At 48.2% G+C, this 27,447-nt stretch overlaps 2 protein-coding genes and 1 long non-coding RNA gene across 3 annotated transcripts; all 3 read right to left on the minus strand.

The window, feature by feature from the left end:
- Positions 1-1,665: 1,665 nt before the first annotated feature.
- Positions 1,666-7,555, minus strand: LOC142201212 (uncharacterized). The gene is made up of 2 exons (XM_075272035.1): positions 7,428-7,555; positions 1,666-3,534 (listed from the first exon to the last, which is right to left on the minus strand). Exon 2 carries the CDS (start codon positions 3,474-3,476, stop codon positions 2,280-2,282), a length of 1,197 nt encoding a protein of 398 aa, XP_075128136.1. The 5' UTR covers positions 3,477-3,534; positions 7,428-7,555; the 3' UTR covers positions 1,666-2,279.
- A 9,110-nt stretch (positions 7,556-16,665) lies between these two features.
- LOC142201213 (uncharacterized) lies at positions 16,666-18,014 on the minus strand. The gene is made up of 3 exons (XR_012715484.1): positions 17,310-18,014; positions 16,777-16,850; positions 16,666-16,727 (listed from the first exon to the last, which is right to left on the minus strand). It is a non-coding gene; the product is annotated as an uncharacterized LOC142201213 (long non-coding RNA).
- Positions 18,015-22,477: 4,463 nt separating this feature from the next.
- On the minus strand, positions 22,478-26,823 carry LRRC24 (leucine rich repeat containing 24). Its single transcript, XM_075269933.1, has 4 exons — positions 26,504-26,823; positions 25,188-25,466; positions 24,485-24,653; positions 22,478-24,267 (listed from the first exon to the last, which is right to left on the minus strand). The coding sequence occupies exons 1-4, from the start codon at positions 26,669-26,671 to the stop codon at positions 23,261-23,263; spliced, it is 1,623 nt and encodes a 540-aa protein (XP_075126034.1). The 5' UTR covers positions 26,672-26,823; the 3' UTR covers positions 22,478-23,260.
- Between the last annotated feature and the right edge of the window lie 624 nt (positions 26,824-27,447).

Here is a 27,447-nt window from a genome sequence, read left to right on the forward strand (position 1 = left end):
CCTGTAGTACTGGGGGCCCTGTATTAGTAATACACAGTGTACAGCGCCTGTAGTACTGGGGGCCCTGTATTAGTAATACACAGTGTACAGTGCCTGTAGTACTGGGGGCCCTGTATTAGTAAGACAGTGTACAGAGCCTGTAGTACTGGGGGCCCTGTATTAATAATACACAGTGTACAGCGCTTGTAGTACTGGAGGCCCTGTATTAGTAATACACAGTGTACAGCGCCTGTAGTACTGGGGGCCCTGTATTAGTAAGACAGTGTACAGAGCCTGTAGTACCGGGGGCCTTGTATTAGTAATACACAGTGTACAGAGCCTGTAGTACCGGGGGCCCTGTATTAGTAATACACAGTGTACAGAGCCTGTAGTACTGGGGGCCCTGTATTAGTAATACACAGTGTACAGCGCCTGTAGTACTGCGGGCCCTGTGTTAGTAATACACAGTGTACAGCGCCTGTAGTACTGCGGGCCCTGTATTAGTAAGACAGTGTACAGAGCCTGTAGTACCGGGGGCCTTGTATTAGTAATACACAGTGTACAGAGCCTGTAGTACCGGGGGCCCTGTATTAGTAATACACAGTGTACAGAGCCTGTAGTACTGGGGGCCCTGTATTAGTAATACACAGTGTACAGCGCCTGTAGTACTGCGGGCCCTGTATTAGTAATACACAGTGTACAGCGCCTGTAGTACTGCGGGCCCTGTATTAGTAATACACAGTGTACAGAGCCTGTAGTACTGCAGCAGGATCAGTTTGGCCCCCGGATCTCATCGGACCTCTTAGGGCACACATGTACTCATATACCGTGTCAGTACTAGTGATGGGGGAACCTCACAGGATTGTCTTACAAATATTCACCAGGCTCGTTGGGAACAGCGGTGAATTATACAGATCTGTTAGAAGGCGTTCAGGTGTCCACAGTCAGACATCACACCTTAGGTCACGGTCGGCCAATTCCAGGTTGACACCTATCGCTGACTGCCCCTTTGAACTGTAGTGAGCTTTTTTTTCCCTTTATAATCCAAGGTAAACTTGACATCTGACATTTTGCCAGTAGGGGGCAGCATCAGCCTATGTTAGACTCCTGGCCTGTTCACACTGCGCAGTTAATGAGATTATAGAAGGCTACATACAGATAGAAACCTGAAAGTCATCCAGGGGAATTCTACAAAGTGGCGACAGTCTGGACTGAAGTCTATGAACATTCCTCATCTGGGGGGCGGAGACTGCTGCAATAGGTAACCCCCAAAGTATAAGGGAACAGTATGGGACATGGATGGTTGTAATCTGAGACACTCCCCCCCCCCGCCACTCACATATACCCGAACCTCTGCGATTGTTTAAACTGCTGCCGCGAGACAACAAAACCCAATAATGGGCCGTTCACACTAGCGCCCGGTTTCCATCCCATTCCCCAGAGAGCCTGCATAGGGACCGGATATCCCTGCAGATCCTTAGTGAGGAGCTGGAGGCTGCACCGCCCAGACCAGGCCACAGAGGTCATCCAATAACCTGGACCTACTGCAGGACTACGACTTCACCAGCCTGACACTGATAACATGGAAAACTGCCTGAGGTTTTTTTTTTGCTCCATTTTTTTTTTCAGGGTGGTATTTTCACAACGCACTAAAAAGATCAGAAATTAAATTAAAACCAGTGCTATCTTTAATAAAACATTATTTACATTGAACGTGTGACCTGCCAACCATGAAGCGAGGATATGGTCATGGCGTGACCCCAATGTCTTATGGCCTGTCCTATAGACCCTATAGGTGAATGCCTTGGTCCCCCCTCTATTCCAGTCCATTATATAAATCCACACCCCAACAGTTTCCATGACAAAAGCCTAAAAATTAGCAAGTCTCCCCCCCCACCTAAAAAATCCACAGCAAATAAATCCTTCAGTCAAGATGTTAAAAACTTAGCGGTCTCTTAGTCATTGCTCTACCTGACAATATGGCCGCCTCTACAGGAACCAGAGAGGTTGTCGCTGACTGTAAAGGTCCCAACCCCTGGTTGTCACCCACAGATACCCATAAAGAAAGATGAATGGCATAAACCAAAAAAAAGGGGAGTTTTTGATTTTGGATGGTCAAATCCCTGGTAAGATAATGGTATCGACTCCGGCTTTACTACAAGTCTAAGGAAGGTCTCGGTCGTGGTCAAGTCAATGGTTTTCCTCAGGACTATGAGAGTGAGATATTGGTTTTGTATGGTTGGTCCTACGCCAAGTTCCTGAGATGTCTGACCGATGTGTTGGTGGGTAGGTGGCCGGACTCAGAGCAGCCACGTGTCCGTGTGTTGGATGCAGTAACAGGACTGCAGGAGAACCTCGCTGAGCTCCAGGTAAGTCTGCGTCTGCCAAGTCGGAAGCAACGTGTGCGAGTTAAACACTTGAAGTTTAGGCGCGCCCACCTTAAGTAAGTCATAGAGACACGACCATCGGGTCTGAAGGGCCACGCGAGTTCTACGATTCAAGATGATGCCCCTGATGGTTTTCTTAACCTTAAGTTCTTTCAAAGAGGGTAAGTCCACGTGATTGAATACCAGCCCCCGACTCTGAGACACGTCTAAAAACTCTAGAGACTTGGACTCCATGGGGTAAGAGACTCCCAAGTCCTTGACAGGAACCAGAACCTGAAGGATCAAAGTCTTCAGCTTTGGAAGCGACCTTGTAAGTTGTTGCATTGTTTCGGGCCGAACACTCTTAAAGACCCAGAAATAGTTCAGTTCCAAGGTGCTGAGATTCTGGAAGTGGGTGAGAAGCGATACCGAGTGTTCTGACCAATCAAATGGCAGCTTCATGCGGCTGAGTTTGGGGGACGTACGAGTCAGGCGTTCAAAAAGGGTCTGGAAACTGTTGAACTGATCCGTCTTGGCCAAACATATCTGTGCCATGCTACCAGGCGGGTAGATATCCAGAGGCTCCAGATGCGTTAACGTCCAATTCAGTTCCAATTCCTGAAGGTCTCCACAGTGAACGCCATCGAGAAACTGCAAGAGGAATTCGGCCCACTTGGTCCTCTGGTCCCCCAAATCAAAACTAGCCCGAAGGACCAACAAGCTGGCCCCACGGGACGTTAGATGGTAGGCATACTGGTGCACCCACTCCTTCCACCTCTCAAACTCTCTCACTGACACCAGCACCCCGTCCATGCCCGAGAGGACAGCCCCGAGCCTCATGAAGTCAGCCACTCTCCAGAGTCGCGGCGTACGCATGAGCTTACTCCAGTCTGAGCAGACCATGGCGGCCGTACACTTCTCCACTTCAGAGAGGAACGAGAAGACATGGAGCTGGCAGTCCACCGGCAGGAAGCTGAAAGGGAAGTAAGCCGGAGTCTTAGTCCTGGGCCCCCGGGAGCCCAATTTAGCAGAGCTGGAGGAACCATCCTGCGAAGAGGAGCTGCTGGACTCTGAGGAACTGTCTGGTCCTGGCGATGGGTCCTGCCGAAAAAGCTTCCTTTCCCGAGACATCTTTCAAGGATGTTACATAACGAGAGGCAAAGAGACTCCGGACCTGGTAGAGTCAGTCCTGGAAGATAACAAAGAGGATCGGTAAAATATCCAAAATTCTACAATATATCTACATATATATATATATATATATATATATATATATATATAATATAATATAATATAATATATATACACCCCCTAATTATGAGATGAGATATATCTCAATACACTCATTGGTAATAATGCACAATAAAAGGTTACCAGAGGCCACTTTTGGGTAGTGTACCTCCTGGTTAGAGATCAGTGACCATTAAACATGTCTCTATGACGCACCAGACATTTTGCCCACTTGACAAACTTTGAGAGATGGCGACTCATTGTCGGATAGAAGCAGGATGGTCATATCGATGAATTACCGCCAACTAGACTCTTCTGACCTCGCTAGTCGGAGATCTTTGGGCAGTGGGTATATGAAGACACACATGGTGAACAGCACGGCCCAGACAGACCACCAGTAAAGAAGATAGTTTGATCCACCGACAAGCACGGGCAGACCCTGCAGTTTCCCTGTCCACCATCAGGATACAGGTGGCGCCTTCATTACACATCCCTTCCCCAGGCACTTATAGAATATTTACACAGTAAGTAAGTGGCCATTTTTTCTTGTGGCCACGGGCATGCGCAGTCGGCTCTGCCCGAGGCAACAAGTTTCACCGCGTGCGCCGGAAGAAGACGCGTGAAGAGGACGTTCCTGAAGAAGATGGAGGGGCTGGAGAGTTCTCTTGGAGCATTGCGGACGCCCCCAGTGCTGTGAGCGAGCTCATTTGCATACCGGCGTGCAGAAGACATCTTAAGGCTATTCCTATGTGTTAGGGTCAGTTCACACGGAGTTAGAACGCTCGCAGTCTGGCACTTATACAGGTGTCAGAATGTGAGCGCTCAAAACAAATCACATTCATTTCAATGGGTCGTTATGGGCCGAATTTTGTGCGTAAATTCGATCTGAATGATAGGATCCCTTTAAGAGCTGCTGGAACGTCGGAGCAAGTAAACCATCGACGGCAGCAACTTGCTGAATATAGGCGGATCATCGACGCCAACAACACGCAGACGAAGTCACGGGCAGAGACACACACACAAATCACATACAAAATACACGAGTGCAACACTGGGCCGCTACACAAACAAAAATAACATATACCCGTGCGAAGCCGCGTCCTCCTGCTAGTGACTGTGTATATATATATATATATATACACACACCTATACACAGTAAGTAACCTATATAGCTGCCTCATAGGCTCCCATATATATCCATCCCCTGACCATATACAGCTCCTCCATAGACTCCCTTACCTATAGACATCCCTCCTGACTATATACAGCTCCTCCATAGACACCCTTACCTATAGACATCCCTCCTGACTATATATAGCTCCTCCATAGACACCCCTCCTGACTATATACAGCTCCTCCATAGACCTCCTTACCTATAGACATCCCTCCTGACTATATACAGCTCCTCCATAGACACCCTTACCTATAGACATCCCTCCTGACTATATACAGCTCCTCCATAGACACCCTTACCTATAGACATCCCTCCTGACTATATATAGCTCCTCCATAGACACCCCTCCTGACTATATACAGCTCCTCCATAGACCTCCTTACCTATAGACATCCCTCCTGACTATATACAGCTCCTCCATAGACACCCTTACCTATAGACATCCCTCCTGACTATATACAGCTCCTCCATAGACACCCTTACCTATAGACATCCCTCCTGACTATATATAGCTCCTCCATAGACACCCCTCCTGACTATATACAGCTCCTCCATAGACCTCCTTACCTATAGACATCCCTCCTAACTATATACAGCTCCTCCATAGACACCCTTACCTATAGACACCCCTCCTGACTATATATAGCTCCTCCATAGACACCCCTCCTGACTATATACAGCTCCTCCATAGACCTCCTTACCTATAGACATCCCTCCTGACTATATACAGCTCCTCCATAGACACCCTAACCTATAGACATCCCTCCTGACTATATACAGCTCCTCCATAGACACCCCTCCTGACTATATACAGCTCCTCCATAGACACCCTTACCTATAGACATCCCTCCTGACTATATACAGCTCCTCCATAGACACCCTTACCTATAGACATCCCTCCTGACTATATACAGCTCCTCCATAGACACCCTTACCTATAGACATCCCTCCTGACTATATATAGCTCCTCCATAGACACCCCTCCTGACTATATACAGCTCCTCCATAGACACCCTTACCTATAGACATCCCTCCTGACTATATACAGCTCCTCCATAGACACCCTTACCTATAGACATCCCTCCTGACTATATATAGCTCCTCCATAGACACCCCTCCTGACTATATACAGCTCCTCCATAGACCTCCTTACCTATAGACATCCCTCCTGACTATATACAGCTCCTCCATAGACACCCTTACCTATAGACATCCCTCCTGACTATATACAGCTCCTCCATAGACACCCTTACCTATAGACATCCCTCCTGACTATATACAGCTCCTCCATAGACACCCTTACCTATAGACATCCCTCCTGACTATATATAGCTCCTCCATAGACACCCCTCCTGACTATATACAGCTCCTCCATAGACCTCCTTACCTATAGACATCCCTCCTGACTATATACAGCTCCTCCATAGACACCCTTACCTATAGACACCCCTCCTGACTATATATAGCTCCTCCATAGACACCCCTCCTGACTATATACAGCTCCTCCATAGACCTCCTTACCTATAGACATCCCTCCTGACTATATACAGCTCCTCCATAGACACCCTTACCTATAGACATCCCTCCTGACTATATACAGCTCCTCCATAGACACCCCTCCTGACTATATACAGCTCCTCCATAGACCTCCTTACCTATAGACATCCCTCCTGACTATATACAGCTCCTCCATAGACCTCCTTACCTATAGACATCCCTCCTGACTATATACAGCTCCTCCATAGACACCCTTACCTATAGACACCCCTCCTGACTATATATAGCTCCTCCATAGACACCCCTCCTGACTATATACAGCTCCTCCATAGACCTCCTTACCTATAGACATCCCTCCTGACTATATACAGCTCCTCCATAGACCTCCTTACCTATAGACATCCCTCCTGACTATATACAGCTCCTCCATAGACACCCTTACCTATAGACACCCCTCCTGACTATATATAGCTCCTCCATAGACACCCCTCCTGACTATATACAGCTCCTCCATAGACCTCCTTACCTATAGACATCCCTCCTGACTATATACAGCTCCTCCATAGACACCCTTACCTATAGACATCCCTCCTGACTATATATAGCTCCTCCATAGACACCCCTCCTGACTATATACAGCTCCTCCATAGACCTCCTTACCTATAGACATCCCTCCTGACTATATACAGCTCCTCCATAGACACCCTTACCTATAGACACCCCTCCTGACTATATACAGCTCCTCCATAGACACCCTTACCTATATACATCCCTCTTGACTATATACAGCTCCTCCATAGACACCCTTACCTATATACATCCCTCCTGACTATATACAGCTCCTCCATAGACACCCTTACCTATATACATCCCTCCTGACCATATACAGGTCCTCCATAGACCTCCTTACCTATAGACACCCCTCCTGACTATATACAGCTCCTCCATAGACACCCTTACCTATAGACACCCCTCCTGACTATATACAGCTCCTCCATAGACACCCTTACCTATAGACATCCCTCCTAACTATATACAGCTCCTCCATAGACACCCTTACCTATAGACATCCCTCCTGACTATATACAGCTCCTCCATAGACCCCCTTACCTATAGACATCCCTCCTGACTATATACAGCTCCTCTACACCCTCCTCAGCTCACTGTATACATATATTTACCTCTCTGTCGTTTCCTGTCCGTCTTTGTTCCGTCCTAATAAAGTTTTGTGAGATGACAGCTTCCATAGTCAGCACAGGACGGCAGTTCTCTACAGACACACGGAGAGGACGACAGCGGCCATGTTTCTGCTCCCGGAAGTCAAGTGAAGCCGCCGGATGTGCCGCCTCCGCCATGTTGGTGCTCTCTGAGGTGATGGAGGGAGGAGTGACCAGTGCCGGGTGTACTGAGGTAGTTATAGGTATGGAGCCTCATAATCCTCTGAGGAGATGCAGCCCTCCCATTACCTCATATATCAGCAGTCCAGGTGAGAGCGCCCCCCACAGGCTGATTCACCACAAGAATACGAATGGCGGCCATTATATAATCAGCATGTAATAATAATGATAGCAGACCCCAGAGTGTAAGGGGTTAAATAAAGTAAAGAACGTCAGTCAGTAGTGTGATAATGTTATTGTGAGGTAACAACTATATACATGGTGTATATACAGTCACATCTATATACTATATATACAGTCACATCTATATACTATATATACAGTCACATCTATATACTATATATACAGTCACCTATATACTATATATACAGTCACCTATATACTATATATACAGTCACACCTATATACTATATATTCAGTTACACCTATATACTATATATACAGTCACCCTATATATAGTCACCTATATAATAAAGTAAGTGGACAAACAAAGCAGTTTTGCCGAACTGATGGACTTGTAGCCTTGAGATTGCTCAGGCTTCCTCACAATTTTGCTTCTCAAGTCCTCAGACAGTTCTTTGGTCTTCTTTCTTTTCTCCATGCTCAATGTGGTCACACAAGGACACAGGACAGAGGTGGAGTCAACTTTAATCCATTTCAACTGGCTGCAAGTGTGATTTAGTTATTGCCACCACCTGTTAGGTGCCTCAGGTAAGTAACAGGTGCTGTTAATTACACACATTACAGAAGCATCACATGATTTTTCAAACAGTGCCAATACTTTTCTCCACCCCCTTTTTATGTTTGCTGTGGAATTAGATCCAATTTGGCTTTTTGACAATTCTTTTTGTGGTTTTCCATTGAAGACAAATTAAATGAAGATAATAATATTGAGTATTATCTGACAGAATTGCAGGGGTGCCAATACTTTTGGCCAACACTGTATCTAGTATGTAGTGTGTATATAGTCATTTAAAAAATACTCTAAATTTTATTTAGTTTTATTCTATATATTTTTTCATTCACTTCAGCTTTCAGTGGCTCAGCTGGTAGAGAGGCCGCCTTCTATACAATATCATTAGGTGAATAATGGAGCCAGTGGCTCAGCCGGTAGAGTGGTAGAGTAAATCCTGGTCTCCCTAAATCTCCCTCGATGCCTCAAGTACTTTACTTCCCCAGATCCACTCACCTCCACCGCCAGTCACTCTGATTCACAGATTACCTGCAGACTGGGAAGAATCTAAGATGGCCGCCATGCAGCTTGGCTGGCTCCACAGGTGTGACAAAGTTTTATACAGCTTTTTTTTTTGTCTCATGTTTTAGACACCCTCCCGGTGCGTTATTGGATAGAGGCAGGTCACATGATGCCCATAGGAGTCTATGGAGGAGGAGGGAGCAGAAGAGTAATACTGCACTGCTCTCCTGACCCCCTACCGACTCTCAGACAGATCCCCACATCCAAATTTTAGGATCTGATACCTTCATGCAGTGTCCAGTTTCTTCTACTTAACTCCTTCTCACCCACCTTTCCCCCTATTCCTGTGCTGTAATGTCTGTACTGTGCTGTATTTTGGACTGACTTGTCACTTGGCCCCTGCAGATATTGAGGGGTAACACATCAACGTTTAACGCCTGCAATACCTGCGGAGTGAGTACCTGCCGTAAAATGTCCTTCTGGAGTTAGAGCTCATAAGATCTGTACCAATCCCTGGACTCTCTGCCGAAAATAGTCCACAAGGAAGGTCACGTGATGTTTCCTAAACTCCTTCTCTTCCTGTATGACTGATGTACATGCTGCAGGAGTATACATTGTATATGGTGCTAGCCCTGACTCCTTATAATGGTGATCTTAGAAGAACAATTCCCTCAGGAGCTGCGCTCTCATTTCTGCCTACTGTTATATAACCATGTAAATCATCCTCACACATTTCCAGGCAGACGCCTCTCCTCTCAAGTGAGGCTTCAAGATGACAAAGCATCATCATGAATCGAATGAAGAAGCTGGAGAGGATGCAGAGGCTGTGATTGAGGGATACAGCACTCATTACTGGAGAACAGAGAAGCCCCAGCACAAGAAGTGGCAGGCGAATAGTCAGGGCAAAGGGGAAGAGAAAGTGGCAGCACCATGTGTCAGGACAACAGGCACAGGAGAGAAGGAAGTGACAGCACCGCATGTCAGGACAACAGGCACAGGAGAGAAGGAAGTGGCAGCACCATGTGTCAGGACAACAGGCACAGGAGAGAAGGAAGTGGCAGCACCGCGTGTCAGGACAACAGGCACAGGAGAGAAGGAAATGGCAGCACCCCGTGTCAGGACAACAGGCACAGGAGAGAAGGAAATGGCAGCACCCCGTGTCAGGACAACAGGCACAGGAGAGAAGGAAATGGCAGCACCGCGTGTCAGGACAACAGGCACAGGAGAGAAGGAAATGGCAGCACCGTGTGTCAGGACAAAAGGCACAGGAGAGAAGGAAATGGCATCACCCCATGTCAGGACAACAGGCACAGGAGAGAAGGAAGTGGCAGCACTGCGTGTCAGGACAACAGGCACAGGAGAGAAGGAAGTGGCAGCACCGCGTGTCAGGACAACAGGCACAGGAGAGAAGGAAGTGGCAGCACCGCGTGTCAGGACAACAGGCACAGGAGAGAAGGAAGTGGCAGCACCCCGTGTCAGGACAACGGGCACAGGAAAGAGGGAAGTGGCAGCACCGCGTGTCAGGACAACAGGCACAGGAGAGAAGGAAGTGGCAGCACCGCGTGTCAGGACAACAGGCACAGGAGAGAAGGAAGTGGCAGCACCGCATGTCAGGACAACAGGCACAGGAGAGAAGGGAGTGGCAGCACCATGTGTCAGGACAACAGGCACAGGAGAGAAGGAAGTGGCAGCACCGCGTGTCAGGACAACAGGCACAGGAGAGAAGGAAGTGGCAGCACTGTGTGTCAGGACAACGGGCACAGGAAAGAGGGAAGTGGCAGCACCGCGTGTCAGGACAACGGGCACAGGAGAGAAGGAAGTGGCAGCACCGCGTGTCAGGACAACAGGCACAGGAGAGAAGGAAGTGGCAGCACCGCATGTCAGGACAACAGGCACAGGAGAGAAGGGAGTGACAGCACCATGTGTCAGGACAACAGGCACAGGAGAGAAGGAAGTGGCAGCACCGCGTGTCAGGACAACAGGCACAGGAGAGAAGGAAGTGGCAGCACTGTGTGTCAGGACAACGGGCACAGGAAAGAGGGAAGTGGCAGCACCGCGTGTCAGGACAACGGGCACAAGAGAGAAGGAAGTGGCAGCACCGCGTGTCAGGACAACAGGCACAGGAGAGAAGGAAGTGGCAGCACCGCATGTCAGGACAACAGGCACAGGAGAGAAGGGAGTGGCAGCACCATGTGTCAGGACAACAGGCACAGGAGAGAAGGAAGTGGCAGCACCGCGTGTCAGGACAACAGGCACAGGAGAGAAGGAAGTGGCAGCACCGTGTGTCAGGACAACAGGCACAGGAGAGAAGGAAGTGGCAGCACCATGTGTCAGGACAACAGGCACAGGAGAGAAGGAAGTGGCAGCACCACGTGTCAGGACAACAGGCACAGGAGAGAAGGAAGTGGCAGCACCGTGTGTCAGGACAACAGGCACAGGAGAGAAGGAAGTGGCAGCACCATGTGTCAGGACAACAGGCACAGGAGAGAAGGAAGTGGCAGCGCCATGTGTCAGGACAACAGGCACAGGAGAGAAGGAAGTGGTGGCACCACATGTTCTGGACAACAGGCACAGGAGAGAGGGAAGTGGCAGCACCGCGTGTCAGGATAACAGGCACTGGAGAGAAGGAAGTGGCGGCACCACATGTCAGGACAACAGGCACAGGAGAGAAGGAAGTTGCAGCACCGTGTGTCAGGACAACGGGCACAGGAAAGAAGGAAGTGGCAGCACCGCGTGTCAGGACAACAGGCACAGGAGAGAAGGAAGTGGCAGCACCGCGTGTCAGGACAACAGGCACAGGAGAGAAGGAAGTGGCAGCACCGCGTGTCAGGACAACAGGCACAGGAGAGAAGGAAGTGGCAGCACCGCGTGTCAGGACAACAGGCACAGGAGAGAAGGAAGTGGCAGCACCGCGTATCAGGACAACAGGCACAGGAGAGAAGGAAGTGGCAGCACTGTGTGTCAGGACAACGGGCACAGGAAAGAGGGAAGTGGCAGCACCGCGTGTCAGGACAACAGGCACAGGAGAGAAGGAAGTGGCAGCACCGCATGTCAGGACAACAGGCACAGGAGAGAAGGGAGTGGCAGCACCATGTGTCAGGACAACAGGCACAGGAGAGAAGGAAGTGGCAGCACCGCGTGTCAGGACAACAGGCACAGGAGAGAAGGAAGTGGCAGCACCGTGTGTCAGGACAACAGGCACAGGAGAGAAGGAAGTGGCAGCACCATGTGTCAGGACAACAGGCACAGGAGAGAAGGAAGTGGCAGCACCGCGTGTCAGGACAACAGGCACAGGAGAGAAGGAAGTGGCAGCACCGCGTGTCAGGACAACAGGCACAGGAGAGAAGGAAGTGGCAGCACTGTGTGTCAGGACAACGGGCACAGGAAAGAGGGAAGTGGCAGCACCGCGTGTCAGGACAACAGGCACAGGAGAGAAGGAAGTTGCAGCACCGTGTGTCAGGACAACGGGCACAGGAAAGAAGGAAGTGGCAGCACCGCGTGTCAGGACAACAGGCACAGGAGAGAAGGAAGTGGCAGCACCGCGTGTCAGGACAACAGGCACAGGAGAGAAGGAAGTGGCAGCACCGCGTGTCAGGACAACAGGCACAGGAGAGAAGGAAGTGGCAGCACCGCGTGTCAGGACAACAGGCACAGGAGAGAAGGAAGTGGCAGCACCGCGTATCAGGACAACAGGCACAGGAGAGAAGGAAGTGGCAGCACTGTGTGTCAGGACAACGGGCACAGGAAAGAGGGAAGTGGCAGCACCGCGTGTCAGGACAACAGGCACAGGAGAGAAGGAAGTGGCAGCACCGCATGTCAGGACAACAGGCACAGGAGAGAAGGGAGTGGCAGCACCATGTGTCAGGACAACAGGCACAGGAGAGAAGGAAGTGGCAGCACCGCGTGTCAGGACAACAGGCACAGGAGAGAAGGAAGTGGCAGCACCGCGTGTCAGGACAACAGGCACAGGAGAGAAGGAAGTGGCAGCACCGCGTGTCAGGACAACAGGCACAGGAGAGAAGGAAGTGGCAGCACCGCGTGTCAGGACAACAGGCACAGGAGAGAAGGAAGTGGCAGCACTGTGTGTCAGGACAACGGGCACAGGAAAGAGGGAAGTGGCAGCACCGCGTGTCAGGACAACAGGCACAGGAGAGAAGGAAGTGGCAGCACCGCGTGTCAGGACAACAGGCACAGGAGAGAAGGAAGTGGCAGCACCGCATGTCAGGACAACAGGCACAGGAGAGAAGGGAGTGGCAGCACCATGTGTCAGGACAACAGGCACAGGAGAGAAGGAAGTGGCAGCACCGCGTGTCAGGACAACAGGCACAGGAGAGAAGGAAGTGGCAGCACCGTGTGTCAGGACAACAGGCACAGGAGAGAAGGAAGTGGCAGCACCATGTGTCAGGACAACAGGCACAGGAGAGAAGGAAGTGGCAGCACCACGTGTCAGGACAACAGGCACAGGAGAGAGGGAAGTGGCAGCACCGTGTATGACAGCAGAGTAATCAGGATGGAAAGAATAATATTCTGAACTGGTCCAAGTGGCAGAAAGGTGCAGGGTTAAGGCGGAGTCAGCAGAAGACCCCGCCCTCCTGGTCAACTGACTACAGACCAGTACAAGACAGAGGACTCCTGGAGGAGCCTCCTAAGTGACCTCCATTCCCAAGTAAAAGGAACAAAAAGGAAACATAAAAAAATATCCTGTCAACAGACAAAAAGTTCTGGGGTCAGAATAAGTTACCCCAATGCACACTACTTTTTTCTTTTTGTTTATCACTTTCTACAAAATAAAATCCCTGTTTTGTACACAAAAATAAAACTGATTAAGAAAAATGGCTTTTGAAATGCAGAGATGGGACAAATAGAATCAGGGTGACAAATGTCCCAGGCTGATTGGTGTGTGGTGTGGAGGCCGGCCCGTCTGGTGTGGAGGGCGGCCCGTCTGGTGTGGAGGCCTGCCCGTCTGGTGTGGAGGCCTGCCCGTCTGGTGTGGAGGCCGGCCCGTCTGGTGTGGAGGGCGGCCTGTCTGGTGTGGAGGCCTGCCCGTCTGGTGTGGAGGCCTGCCCGTCTGGTGTGGAGGCCGGCCCGTCTGGTGTGGAGGGCGGCCTGTCTGGTGTGAGCCCACAGGGCAGATAAGAGTAGTGACAGGTCTTATGGAGTCTGTGTCTGCCTTGCTCAGAGCTGTAGTGGAGGCAGGAAGATTCGCTAGGTGACTATCATCACGTCACAGGACAGCCTCTTACAGCAGTACAGAGTATTTCAGGAGTGAAATGCACTGATCTTATATATACTTTTATAGTGCAAGGAGCAGGATCCCCAGCAGCACAGAGTATTTCAGGAGAGGCACTGTATGACGTGTGAGTTTCTGGCACAGATATTTCTGCATACAGCCACCATGTGTAATGTTCTGTATATTGTGATATCCTGTGTACAGTGAGGGTGTTATGTACTGTCACATGCCAAACTGTAGGGGTGCAGGACTAGTGTTCATCTGTGCCTCATGACTTCATCCTCCTGCAGTCGTCTCCTGTCTGCCGGAGCTGCGCTCACATTCACTAACATGCAGATTATCATTGCAGCATTTTGCAGACAGCGGGGCCTCCGGAGCTTCGTGCCCTTCAGCTTAATTGGGAGTTAGTGGCTAAGAGCTTTTATGTCGGGGCGATGTAGAAGGGATTGCGGTGCGTTACTTGGCGTCTCATCTGCAGGATAAGTCATTGTGCGGTTTGTACCAGATTTTCCTGCGTGTTTGATGCACTGACGGAGATCAGCTTTTAAGCTAAATGCCTCCGGATCGGCCGCTCCATTAGCTGAGTGTTATCATTACCGGAGATCAAAGGCGACTCTACTCGAGGAGGGGGCTGCGCACGGCAGCGACATTCACATATCATTGAAGTCATCCTGTACACACCGTGCATCCCCCCTCCAATTACAATCACTCACTACCACTAGGGGGACAATGAGGAGCGCTCTTAAAGGGACGACGGGCCACACTACTGTATAATGAGAGGCGCTGACACTTCTGTTCCATTTTCAGCACCTCTGCTCGCTGTCGCTGCTCTCACGCCTGTCTGTTTCATTGCTGACCATTTGCCATACTTGTCAGTCTGCTGTGCAATAAACAGAGGACTAGGGGAGCTTTTCTTGAACCTTGCTCTAAAGCTACAGGTACATGACCATGTGTGTTTGCTAGGTCCGCGGTACATCCGTCTTAGATTCTTCTTTATTTTCGGCCATCCTCTACCTGCAGATGTATGGACCTAGTCAGATATTGAGCCAAGATGGAGGAGGAAGCTTATTTACTCTCTGCCTTCCATTGAAGACAGTCAAAGGCTGAAATAACGCCATGTGAACATACCTTTAGGTGTAAAAATTCAATCTGGGGTATTTGGGGGGTAGAAATGTAGTTTCAATGATCATAGGCACAGAAGGCGCACTGCACTTTGTATGAAAGAGTATAAATATTCTTAAATATAAATAATTATACTGATTTTTAACTCTTTCCAGCTCTGCGCCTTATCATTATGTCACCGTAATAGTTTGGTGTTGTCATGCTGAAGGCACAGGAGCCGAGACACAAGAATAGCTGCTGGATTCGGGAAATACTCCAACTCCAGCAGCCTGACCCCCTCAGATGCTGTGATCAATAAAGTTCACGGTATTTGGGTGCAAGATCATTCCTCCTGCCTCTCTTCGGACCCCCGCAAAGAGATCTAGTACGCCATGACATAGCTCCTCTCCTCATAGGCTCTGTTTCCCCCACCAGTGCCTGCAAGCTGCAAAGCAGCGACAGACGTCAGGAGAGTGAAGGATGGAGTGGTGATCTCCATATGTGCTGGGGGGTGATGCTTATTTGTGTATAATCCTATGAGGGGTGTGGTAGTATGAAGCCTCACACCTTCAAAACAAGTTTGCCAACAAGTGCGTCTGTTCCATGGACTCCTGCCCTGACTAGTAGCATGGGGTTCTGTGCAGGAGACTGATGTACATTATTTTCTTTCCTGTCCGCATTGCCCTCCTTTAAGTCTGACATTCATTGTGCTACTCTTATTATATATGGCCGTGTTGTATAGACGAGAAATGAAAAAAGACTCCGGATTTATTCAATAAAAAAGTCATTGCAAACCTTTAATACCCAAATAAAACATTGAAATGATCCTGGCAGTAAGAAAATGTTCTCCACAACGAGAATGACTATGTGCCTCTTCTGCCCTGTGTGAGTGTATGCCTCTGACCTCCTGGACTGTGCGCCTCTTCTGCCCTGTGTGGGTGTATGTTTCTGACCTTCTGGACTGTGCGCCTCTTCTGCCCTGCGTAGGTATACACCTCTCCCCTCCTGGACTGTGCGCCTCTTCTGCCCTGCATAGGTATATGCCTCTGACCCTCTTGACTGTGTGCCTCTTCTGCCTTACATGGGTTTATGGCACTAACCTCCTGGACTGTGTGCCTCTTTTGCCATGTGTAGGTATATACTTCTGCCCTCCTGGACTGAGCGTCTCTTCTATCCTGTGTGGGTGTCTGTCTCTCTCCTCCTGGACTGTGCCCCTTTTCTGCCCTCTCTGTGCACTTTTTTTTCCCCTTGCAGGCTGTACCCCTACCCTCCCAGCTGTGTGCCCCTTCTGCCCTCCGTGAATGTACACCTCCTCTGCCTTTACTGACTGCGTGTCTTTTGCCCACCTGTCTGTGCAAATAAGACATTGAAATGATTTTCGCTGTAGGAAAATGTTCTCCACAACAAGAATGTTTGTGTGCCTCTGTTGCGCTGTGTGGGTGTATAACTCTGTGTGGTTTATGCCACTGTCCTACTGGACTGTGCACCTCTTCTGCCCTCTCTGTGCACTTTCTTTCCTCACAGCCTGTATTCCTCCTCTACCCTCCAAGCTTTGTTCCTCTTCTGCCCTCCTGTCTGCGCCCCTTCTCTACAGTTAGACTGTACACCTCTTCTGCCCTCCTATCTGTACCCCTTCTCTACAGTTACTGACCGTACGCCTATTCTGCCCTTCTGTCTGTACCTCCTCTCTACAATTACTGACCGTGCGCCTATTCTGCCCTTCTGTCTGTACCTCCTCTCTACAATTACTGACCGTGCGCCTATTTTGCCCTTCTGTCTGTACCTCCTCTCTACAATTACTGACCGTGCGCCTATTCTGCCCTTCTGTCTGTACCTCCTCTCTACAATTACTGACCGTGCGCCTATTCTGCCCTTCTTTCTGTACCTCCTCTCTACAATTACTGACCGTTCGCCTATTCTGCCCTTCTGTCTGTACCTCCTCTCTACAATTACTGACCGTGCGCCTATTCTGCCCTTCTGTCTGTACCTCCTCTCTACAATTACTGACCGTGCGCCTATTCTGCCCTTCTGTCTGTACCTCCTCTCTACAATTACTGACCGTGCGCCTATTCTGCCCTTCTGTCTGTACCTCCTCTCTACAATTACTGACCGTGCGCCTATTCCGCCCTCCTGTCTGTACCCCTTCTCTACCGTTACTGACCGTATGCCTCTTCCGCCCTCCTGACTGTACCCCTTCTCTACAATTACTGACCGCACGCCGCTTCTCCCTTCCTGTCTGTACCTCTTCTCTACAGTTACTGACTGTATGCCTCTTCCGCCCTCCAGTCTGTACCCCATCTCTACAGTTACTGACCGTACGCCTCTTCCGCCTTCCTGTCTGTACCCCTACTCTACAGTTACTGACCGTACGCCTCTTCCGCCTTCCTGTCTGTACCCCTACTCTACAGTTACTGACCGTACGCCTCTTCCGCCTTCCTGTCTGTACCCCTACTCTACAGTTACTGACCGTACGCCTCTTCCGCCTTCCTGTCTGTACCCCTACTCTACAGTTACTGACCGTACGCCTCTTCCGCCTTCCTGTCTGTACCCCTACTCTACAGTTACTGACCGTACGCCTCTTCCGCCTTCCTGTCTGTACCCCTACTCTACAGTTACTGACCGTACGCCTCTTCCGCCTTCCTGTCTGTACCCCTACTCTACAGTTACTGACCGTACGCCTCTTCCGCCTTCCTGTCTGTACCCCTACTCTACAGTTACTGACCGTACGCCTCTTCCGCCTTCCTGTCTGTACCCCTACTCTACAGTTACTGACCGTACGCCTCTTCCGCCTTCCTGTCTGTACCCCTACTCTACAGTTACTGACCGTACGCCTCTTCCGCCTTCCTGTCTGTACCCCAACTCTACAGTTACTGACCGTACGCCTCTTCCGCCTTCCTGTCTGTACCCCTACTCTACAGTTACTGACCGTACGCCTCTTCCGCCTTCCTGTCTGTACCCCTACTCTACAGTTACTGACCGTACGCCTCTTCCGCCTTCCTGTCTGTACCCCTACTCTACAGTTACTGACCGTACGCCTCTTCCGCCTTCCTGTCTGTACCCCTACTCTACAGTTACTGACCGTACGCCTCTGCCGCCTTCCTGTCTGTACCCCTACTCTACAGTTACTGACCGTACGCCTCTTCCGCCTTCCTGTCTGTACCCCTACTCTACAGTTACTGACTGTACGCCTCTTCTGTCCTCCTGACTGCCCACCTTTTCTAATTTCCATGACCTTATCTGTGTTTATACATATAGCTAAAAGGTCAGAGGAAGAAAGAGACTGCAATACCATGTCAGGCACATACATACATTTAACAGAACTCTTTATCCCTCTCATGATGTCGCATACGATAGTGTACAGAAGAGCCCGGATATATAACAGTATTTTACTCTTTGTTGCTCCCATCTTAGTGGTCCAGAGGGTTCATATTCTCTATAAACCTGAGCTTAGTGTCGCCACCAATGAGTAATACATTTTATATGTGTTATCAAGAGGAGCAGGGGAAAGTGACAACTGTTCTATGCATATAACATATTTGAAAAAAAGAAGAAAGGTAGATGGCACTGCCTGTTCTTAAACAGCAATAGATCACTTCAAAACTTCGCATTCATAGGATAAATCAAGACCCGTTGATAAATGGGCTGTGAAGAATTAGGTGGTGCTCAACGTTCCAAGGAAAAATACAAGTATATAATGTTCTTAGAAAAGAGTAAAGGAAGGGCACTCACCAATTGATGTATCTTCTTAATATCAAATGCTTTTTATTAGGTACATTTTAAAAAACAGCCTTTTGGGAGGGAGGAATAACATTATAGGTGAAAAGAAGAGGCAACAGCCGTTTCACGTTCCTCAGAACGCTTTTTCAAGCCTTAAATTCAAGCCTTTTTCAGTGCCCTTCCTTTACTCTTTTCTAAGAACATTGTTCTATGCATATTGCTGTCATAGGAGAGGTTGTCACTTCTCAATACGATTCCTGAACTGTCCTATCGTGAATTTCTTTTGACTATCACCACTGACTGCTATAGGATCAAATGCTGACCTGCAGAAGCTGCAGAGCGGTAATATGACTAGATTGGGACAGTGACATTAAAGGAAAGGGTATGACCTGCATTGTAGAATATAGTTTTAGCCTGTAACAGTTATCTTATAAACTTCTGCTCCAGAGCTGCGCTCACTATTCTGCTGGTGCAGTCACTGTGTACATACATTACATTACTTATCCTGTATTATACCCCAGAGCTGCGCTCACTATTCTGCTGGTGCAGTCACTGCGTACATACATTACATTACTTATCCTGTATTATACCCCAGAGCTGCGCTCACTATTCTGCTGGTGCAGTCACTGCGTACATACATTACATTACTTATCCTGTATTATACCCCAGAGCTGCGCTCACTATTCTGCTGGTGCAGTCACTGCGTACAAACATTACATTACTTATCCTGTATCATACCCCAGAGCTGCGCTCACTATTTTGCTGGTGCAGTCACTGCGTACATACATTACATTACTTATCCTGTATCATACCCCAGAGCTGCGCTCACTATTCTGCTGGTGCAGTCACTGTGTACATACATTACATTACTTATCCTGTATTATACTCCAGAGCTGCGCTCACTATTCTGCTGGTGCAGTCACTGCGTACATACATTACATTACTTATCCTGTATCATACCCCAGAGCTGCGCTCACTATTCTGCTGGTGCAGTCACTGCGTACATACATTACATTACTTATCCTGTATTATACTCCAGAGCTGCGCTCACTATTCTGCTGGTGCAGTCACTGTGTACATACATTACATTACTTATCCTGTATTATACTCCAGAGCTGCGCTCACTATTCTGCTGGTGCAGTCACTGCGTACATACATTACATTACTTATCCTGTATTATACTCCAGAGCTGCGCTCACTATTTACATACATTACATTACTTATCCTGTATTATACTCCAGAGCTGCGCTCACTATTCTGCTGGTGCAGTCACTGTGTACATACATTACATTACTTATCCTGTATTATACTCCAGAGCTGCGCTCACTATTCTGCTGGTACAGTCACTGTGTACATACATTACATTACTTATCCTGTATTATACTCCAGAGCTGCGCTCACTATTCTGCTGGTACAGTCACTGTGTACATACATTACATTACTTATCCTGTATTATACCCCAGAGCTGCGCTCACTATTCTGCTGGTACAGTCACTGTGTACATACATTACATTACTTATCCTGTATTATACTCCAGAGCTGCGCTCACTATTCTGCTGGTACAGTCACTGTGTACATACATTACATTACTTATCCTGTATTATACCCCAGAGCTGCGCTCACTATTCTGCTGGTGCAGTCACTGCGTACATACATTACATTACTTATCCTGTATTATACTCCAGAGCTGCGCTCACTATTCTGCTGGTACAGTCACTGCGTACATACATTACATTACTTATCCTGTATTATACTCCAGAGCTGCGCTCACTATTCTGCTGGTACAGTCACTGCGTACATACATTACATTACTTATCCTGTATTATACTCCAGAGCTGCGCTCACTATTCTGCTGGTGCAGTCACTGCGTACATACATTACATTACTTATCCTGTATTATACTCCAGAGTTGCGCTCACTATTCTGCTGGTGCAGTCACTGTGTACATACATTACATTACTTATCCTGTATTATACTCCAGAGCTGCGCTCACTATTCTGCTGGTACAGTCACTGTGTACATACATTACATTACTTATCCTGTATTATACTCCAGAGCTGCGCTCACTATTCTGCTGGTGCAGTCACTGTGTACATACATTACATTACTTATCCTGTACTATACTCCAGAGCTGCGCTCACTATTCTGCTGGTGCAGTCACTGTGTACATACATTACATTACTTATCCTGTAATTGTGGATGTTCAGTACACGATGTAACTCAGGATACAATTTGTAGTTATTTCCTCCACTATTAGTGACTGGTGTATATTCAGGCCCTGTTCACATGGAGTTATTGCGGTATAGCCTGCTATCATTATGGTGACTAGATTATCCCGGATTATAGTCACATCTGGTTTTGCTGCACTTTGCCATGGTGTTGCACCATCAGTTGCCCCTGGAGGTCCCAGAACATTTGGTGATGGCTTCTGGCTGTGCCCTGAGTTGTGACCAGATGGCAGCGGAGTTAACCCCTTGTTCTCGCTGTAGCCTAATAGCATCCTATATAGCATTGTTCCCCTGCTCCCCCCTTATGCAGGATTGTGTAAGAAGTCTCGGTTGCCATGACTACGGCTCTGAATATAATGACAGGTAGGTTATTACTGACGGTTCCTATTGTTGCGTGACAGCACTTAACCCTTTGTGGCAACCTAAAGCAGCAGCAGTGCCTGCTATAATTTTGTGATCAGACTATATGCTGGGATTATACAGTCTGTATTTAGAGGGCCAAGTCACAAACCCACTGCGAGGAACATCCCCAGACCTGCACTTAAAGGGGGCGACTCCAATTATTACAGACTAAGCGTCTTCCTTATATATTCCTATGGGAAACAGTACCTGGAAATAGAAGTTCTACAATATTCTCCTAGACTTCAGGTCCAACCACAGTCTGCTTGCTGTCAGTGAATGGAAGATAAATCAGTACAGACCTAATGCTTCTCAGAGCTCAGGGTTTGTTACAATGTATCAAGTCTATATAATCATGTGTGAGATAAACAACCTCGTATACAGACTGATGTATACCACTGGTGTACATTGTAATAATCTATGACTCCTGGAGAGATGTGTGTCCTTGTGTATACATTACAGAGAATTCAGTTGTAACAAGCCAGGTTTGTTACTAGTTTTCCAAAAATTTCACGTTCGGCTGCAACCTTGATTTTTATGGTCCACCACCCACAAATCTTCGGGGCCCCACAAAGGTGCAGAAAAGTAATAACTCATACTAACCATTCCTCTGCATTGCTCCGCTATGTCTTCTGGGTGAGGTCAGCAGCCACAACCGCTGGGGCCTACACATCCCACCTGACCACTGAAGCCCAATCACAGGCCTCAGGGTGTCTCCAGGGGCTGCTAACGTCACTAAGGACCCGGGAGACATGGAGGAGCCTTGGAGAGGTGAGGAAAAAGGTATTGGAGCTGTTTATTATGTTTCAGGACCTCTGCTGGGCTTCTCAGGAAGCAGAACTTGAGGAAGAACCTCGCAAAGTTGAGAATCTTGGATATGTGTATGATAGATCTTCATCTGCAATATGCAAACAGCAGATTTCCATTCACAGACAACAAGCAGAGATCCCAAGAGGAATCGTCTATTAGAACGGCACACAACTCCTCTCTGTACTATGACTGGAGTCTATTCACAGAAGACAGGTTGAGCCCTTTATCTGAAAACCACTGCTAGGACATCTTGTAAGAGCGCTTACAGCACCGCCAGCTCCTTATCAAGCACAGTCTGGAAGAACATTTCAAATGCAAGAAGAATCAGATGTTTTGAAATGGCAGGAGAAGGATTTGTCATCTGCCGATGCGGGCGGCGTACGTCTCCTATCAGTCAGGAGCTGCGAACACTCAGATCTCTGCCGGCTGCTCATTGACGAGAGACATTACAAGCTTTCCATGTGAAGAAGAAGGACGATGACAGCAGTTCCGCCAAGCTCGGTGAACCTGCTCCGCCATTCGGGCTTGTTGTCTCCTGCCTCCTGGAAGTGTCAGACAGCAATATTAAAATGCTACCGCTGACAGCTGGGCAAGCGGGGGGCAGATTTGTTTGACACACGTAAGAATCAAGAGCTTCTCAGGAAGGCTGTCAGGGCTGTTACACGCCACACGTCACCTCGGCGACACCAGCTGAGGCCGCAACGAAATGTCTCTACCAGCTAAAAAGAAGAGGAACAGAAAAAGAGATCCTGGCGCGGCTGGTTTTGGGGCCCTCTCAGAGCCGTGTGACTTATTGTTCTCTGGTCTTGTACAAAATCGAAGCAGTATTAAAATTGCAGCAGTTTTTTTTTTTTTTTCCGTTTCCAGCCCTCCCCCCCCCCCCCCCATCCCTGCACATCACGACTACAACCTTTAGCACATCAAAATAGATTGTTCTTTAACAGTGTATCTCATAGGCAATCTGCTGCTGGAACAGAAAGCCCTGGTTCATGAAAATGTCATTGATCTGTCGCTCGGCCTCCTCTTCTAGCGTCTGAGTTCCCTGGTCCTGAAGATCATCAGTCAGCTCCGTCAGACCAGTGAAGCTGCTCAGTCCTTCTGGGTCCTTGTACGTCGGGAAATGGGCCTTGTTTCTGTCTATGACAAACATCTCATGCCCACGTTCATCCCGGTACTCTTCCAACTGGGCGAATGTGGTTGGTCCATCAGAATAGTCATTGACATACAGGATGTTCTCCTCTTTTTTAGACTTTTTTCTCTTGTGGTGCTTTCTGTAGATCATGACAATCAGAAGCATGGCCGTCAGGGCCAGCAAGGAGATGCCAATGGCAATGGCTGTCTGAGTGGCCATGCTGAGTGCTGTGAACTCCATGCTCTCCATGTCGTACAAAGGCTCCTGACTTATATCCACAGACGTGTACGAGCGGGACTGTTGGTTGGAGAGGTTGACAGTCAAATGAAACAAGACCTTGGCTGTTCCCCCAGGATTAGAGGCCAGGCATTCATACTTCCCAGCGTGAGACATGGTGATATTATTCAGTAAGAGCATCCCGCTTCCCGTGTCGGAGTCAAACTGTTCCCCCACACTTCTTTCACTTAACTCAAAGATTCGGCTGCTGGTGGACTTCAGATTTCCCTTCGGAGGACTTGCACGAGCATGCGCCACTTTCCTCCAAGTAACCAGTGGCTGAGGATATCCCGTCGCTCGACAAGAGACCCGCAGTTCATCTCCTAGACGAGCTGTAAGCTCCATGGGGTCTACGAGGACTACAGGAGGGATACAGACAAGGCTGTTACCAGAGATGTCCAGCAGACTCTGGTGGGACAATCTCGGTGGTTCAGAGCAAATGAGTTTCTTATCAAAAGAGGTTAGAAGACGTTTGCCTTCTTCTTTCATCCACGTCCGGAGCCAATGGAGGGCACAATCACATCTCCAAGGGTTTTCTGCAAAGAGAAAGAGGAGTATAACAGAAAAGAGTTGACAGTCTGATTTCATGATAAGACATTCCCAACTCCCGAAAAATAGTGGCGTCACAGATTTGGTATTTTCACCCTATCCTAACACCCACTTCTTCGTCAGACCCAGGCATGACCTAGACCAAGACTGCAGCAAGTACCACAATGAACATGGATTTACCTTGGAATGCACAGGGCCCCCTACCTGTGAGTCTCAGCACCTGCAGGCTTATTAGAGGCCGGAGAGCCGCACGACTTATGGTGCGCAGGTTGTTCTTGCTGAGGTCGAGCAGTGCGAGCGAGGACAGTCCTGAGAAGGCCTGCTCCTGGAGGTTCTCAATGTCGTTCTCCTGCAAATGCAGCTCCTGAAGTCTCTGAAAACAATCCAAAAATAGGCGATTCACGCTGGATGATTTCTATAATAGATAGTGGATTTTATTATCTAATCTTCTTATCTGCTGCACTTAGTACTATGAGCAATGGCTTCCACTGTGTATACTGAGCCCATAAGCCCTGCTGCAATGGACTATTATATTCAACTCACCAGTATCTGTGGCAAGACAGGATGAGCTAAAATGAAGAGCAAACGATTTTAAAGATACTTAAGACGGAGCTAATAAACCTGCCCAACTTTTTTATTACATCAATTTGTAGACTGTACCGGGTATAAACCTTATCCAAACTCTCCAGAGAACAGGACATTACTATGGTGTCCAATACACAACTGAGTCGTCACCTACAGTACATTTCCCGTGTCTGGGTGAGGTGCATTTCAGCAATTACCCAACTACTGGTGCAACATTTGTGGGTAGTCAAAACTGCAGTATTTCGCACCTACTTATGTCCACCCCACATGTCCATCCATATCTGCTTGTCTAAACGGATTGCTATTAACTGTGCTGATTTACCTGCAAGTCGGAGAACGTGTACGCCAGCAGTCTGGTGATCTGGTTTCCCGCCAGGTACAGCACCCTTAGGTGTTCCAGTCCTTTGAAAATGCTGCTGTTGATGAGATGGATGCGGTTCCCATTGAGAGCAAGTTCCACCAGATGCTGCTGAGCTTTGAAGGCTCCAGGTTCCAGGCCGGAGATGGTATTATTCTGGATATACAAATACTGAAGGCCTGGCAATGGAGACAGGTCCTGCTGTTGGATTTGAGAGATTGCATTGTCCTGCAGAAACACAGTCTGAGGAGAAAAAAAAGAGGCATCAGGTCACCACCTATCGCCCTCCAGACCTGCGGTACAACGTGTCCTTCACATCTCATTGTCCCCATCACCTGGAGACATTACTGATGGATGATGTTTATCCTCCTCTGCACATTAGTAATGGATAATGTTTTCTGCACATTAATTTTCAATCCTAGAAAGAGAACAGTAGAGGATCCTGCCAACCAGGGCCAGGCACCAGCAGCGACCCAACGCCATATTGATCAACATCTGCTCTCATGCCAAAGGCCAAGCTCATGATGTAAGGATATGTCAGGGCGCCCGCGGCAGGGTTCTCGGGTCCATTACTCTCCTTCTGCGTTAACTCGTTTATACCAGGCTGACTATTGCACTCCAGTTTAACCCGAAGCTGCTGAAGGTTCACCCTTCTGTTGGATGGTTGGATTAATGTCTCGGGAACATGTTGGTGTCCTGACAGCGACTTATATTATTATCATCTCTAGATTTCACTATTCACTCCATATTTCCATAAGACATTCCATTGTGTGGCGTCTCTCTGATATTCAGCCCACATCTGACTAAAGGTCTTCCTCCCATGATAATAGAGTGAAAATTAGAGATGAGGGACATGAAGACCACCAGAGTGAGATCAGTACGAGGCCCTTCCTCTTACAGTGTCATCCTAATGACTCTGCGTGTGGTGACCTACATGGTGGGGGAGATTAATAATGCAAAAACTACATGAACAAAAAAGAAAACGATGTTCGTGTTTAAGTGCCATGTATGTAAATATTAACGGACTTGTTTTGGGAAAAGGGAAAGTGTGATGGGTTTACAAAGACTATAATGAACTATAGACATGTACAACCCGGTAACACAATAACACTAAAAGGAGAACAGATTGTTAATGGAAATAGCACCAACTACGTTGCAAACTCCGAAGTATAAAATGTAGACGTGAATGTTTAAATTGGTCATGACCTGGATATCGACATCCAAGGAAATAGTTATATAAGAAATGGTCGGACCTAGTTTAGAAAAACAGAATGCCAAACCTGAGTGGAGGGATGGATATTGGCTGGGATGTTCTTCAGACCCTTGGACCCACACTCCACCGTCATACTGTAGCATCGACACTCGGCCGGGCAGGCTTCAGCATGTTGGACTAGGAATGTTGGAAGCAAAATGGCGACGATGACAAACGAACAATCTGACGATGCCATCTTACCGCAGCTGCCGAGAGAGAGGAGAAATCCTTAGTTATCGCCAGTAATCCCAGGACACAAGACGTTACAGCAGATGCTACACAAATATGACATCGGTTACACACAGTTTGTAGGTCCATCGATGATCATCAGATACAAGTGGCGGCCGATGAGTTACATTTTAGAGAAATGAACTACAAAATGTTAAATTCACAAGATAATTTGTTTTATGGTCATTAAATCCTTGAACCAGTATTTCCTGATTTACAGACTCTCCAAACTAAGAGCACAGCCATGGGAGCAGAGATATAACCTCAACATTACAGCTGACGACCCGGCGTGCACAGGTACATGAGCCGAGACACTAACAGACGTGAAAACGGACAATTACTCAAGCCATGTAAAAGAAAAAAGGAAACCAAATGAGACGGGACTTGTGGCCAAACAAAGATCAGAATCGGAAGAGTCTTTCACTGCCACAACAGAATGAACAGTAACTTCTGCATAGTGAGCGACGAGGACACAGCTATAATACTAAACTGAGGGAATACTGAGATATGTACATAAAAGTGAAGAAAGCAGAGTACATAACAGTGAATATAGAGACGGGTACGTGACAGTGAATATAGAGACGGGTACGCGACAGTGAATATAGAGATGGGCACGCGACAGTGAATATAGAGATGGGCACGCGACAGTGAATATAGAGACGGGCACTCGACAGTGAATATAGAGACGGGCACGTGACAGTGAATATAGAGACGGGCACGCGACAGTGAATATAGAGACGGGCA

This window comes from Leptodactylus fuscus, chromosome 4, assembly GCF_031893055.1.
Source record: "Leptodactylus fuscus isolate aLepFus1 chromosome 4, aLepFus1.hap2, whole genome shotgun sequence".
Taxonomy (NCBI): domain Eukaryota; kingdom Metazoa; phylum Chordata; class Amphibia; order Anura; family Leptodactylidae; genus Leptodactylus; species Leptodactylus fuscus.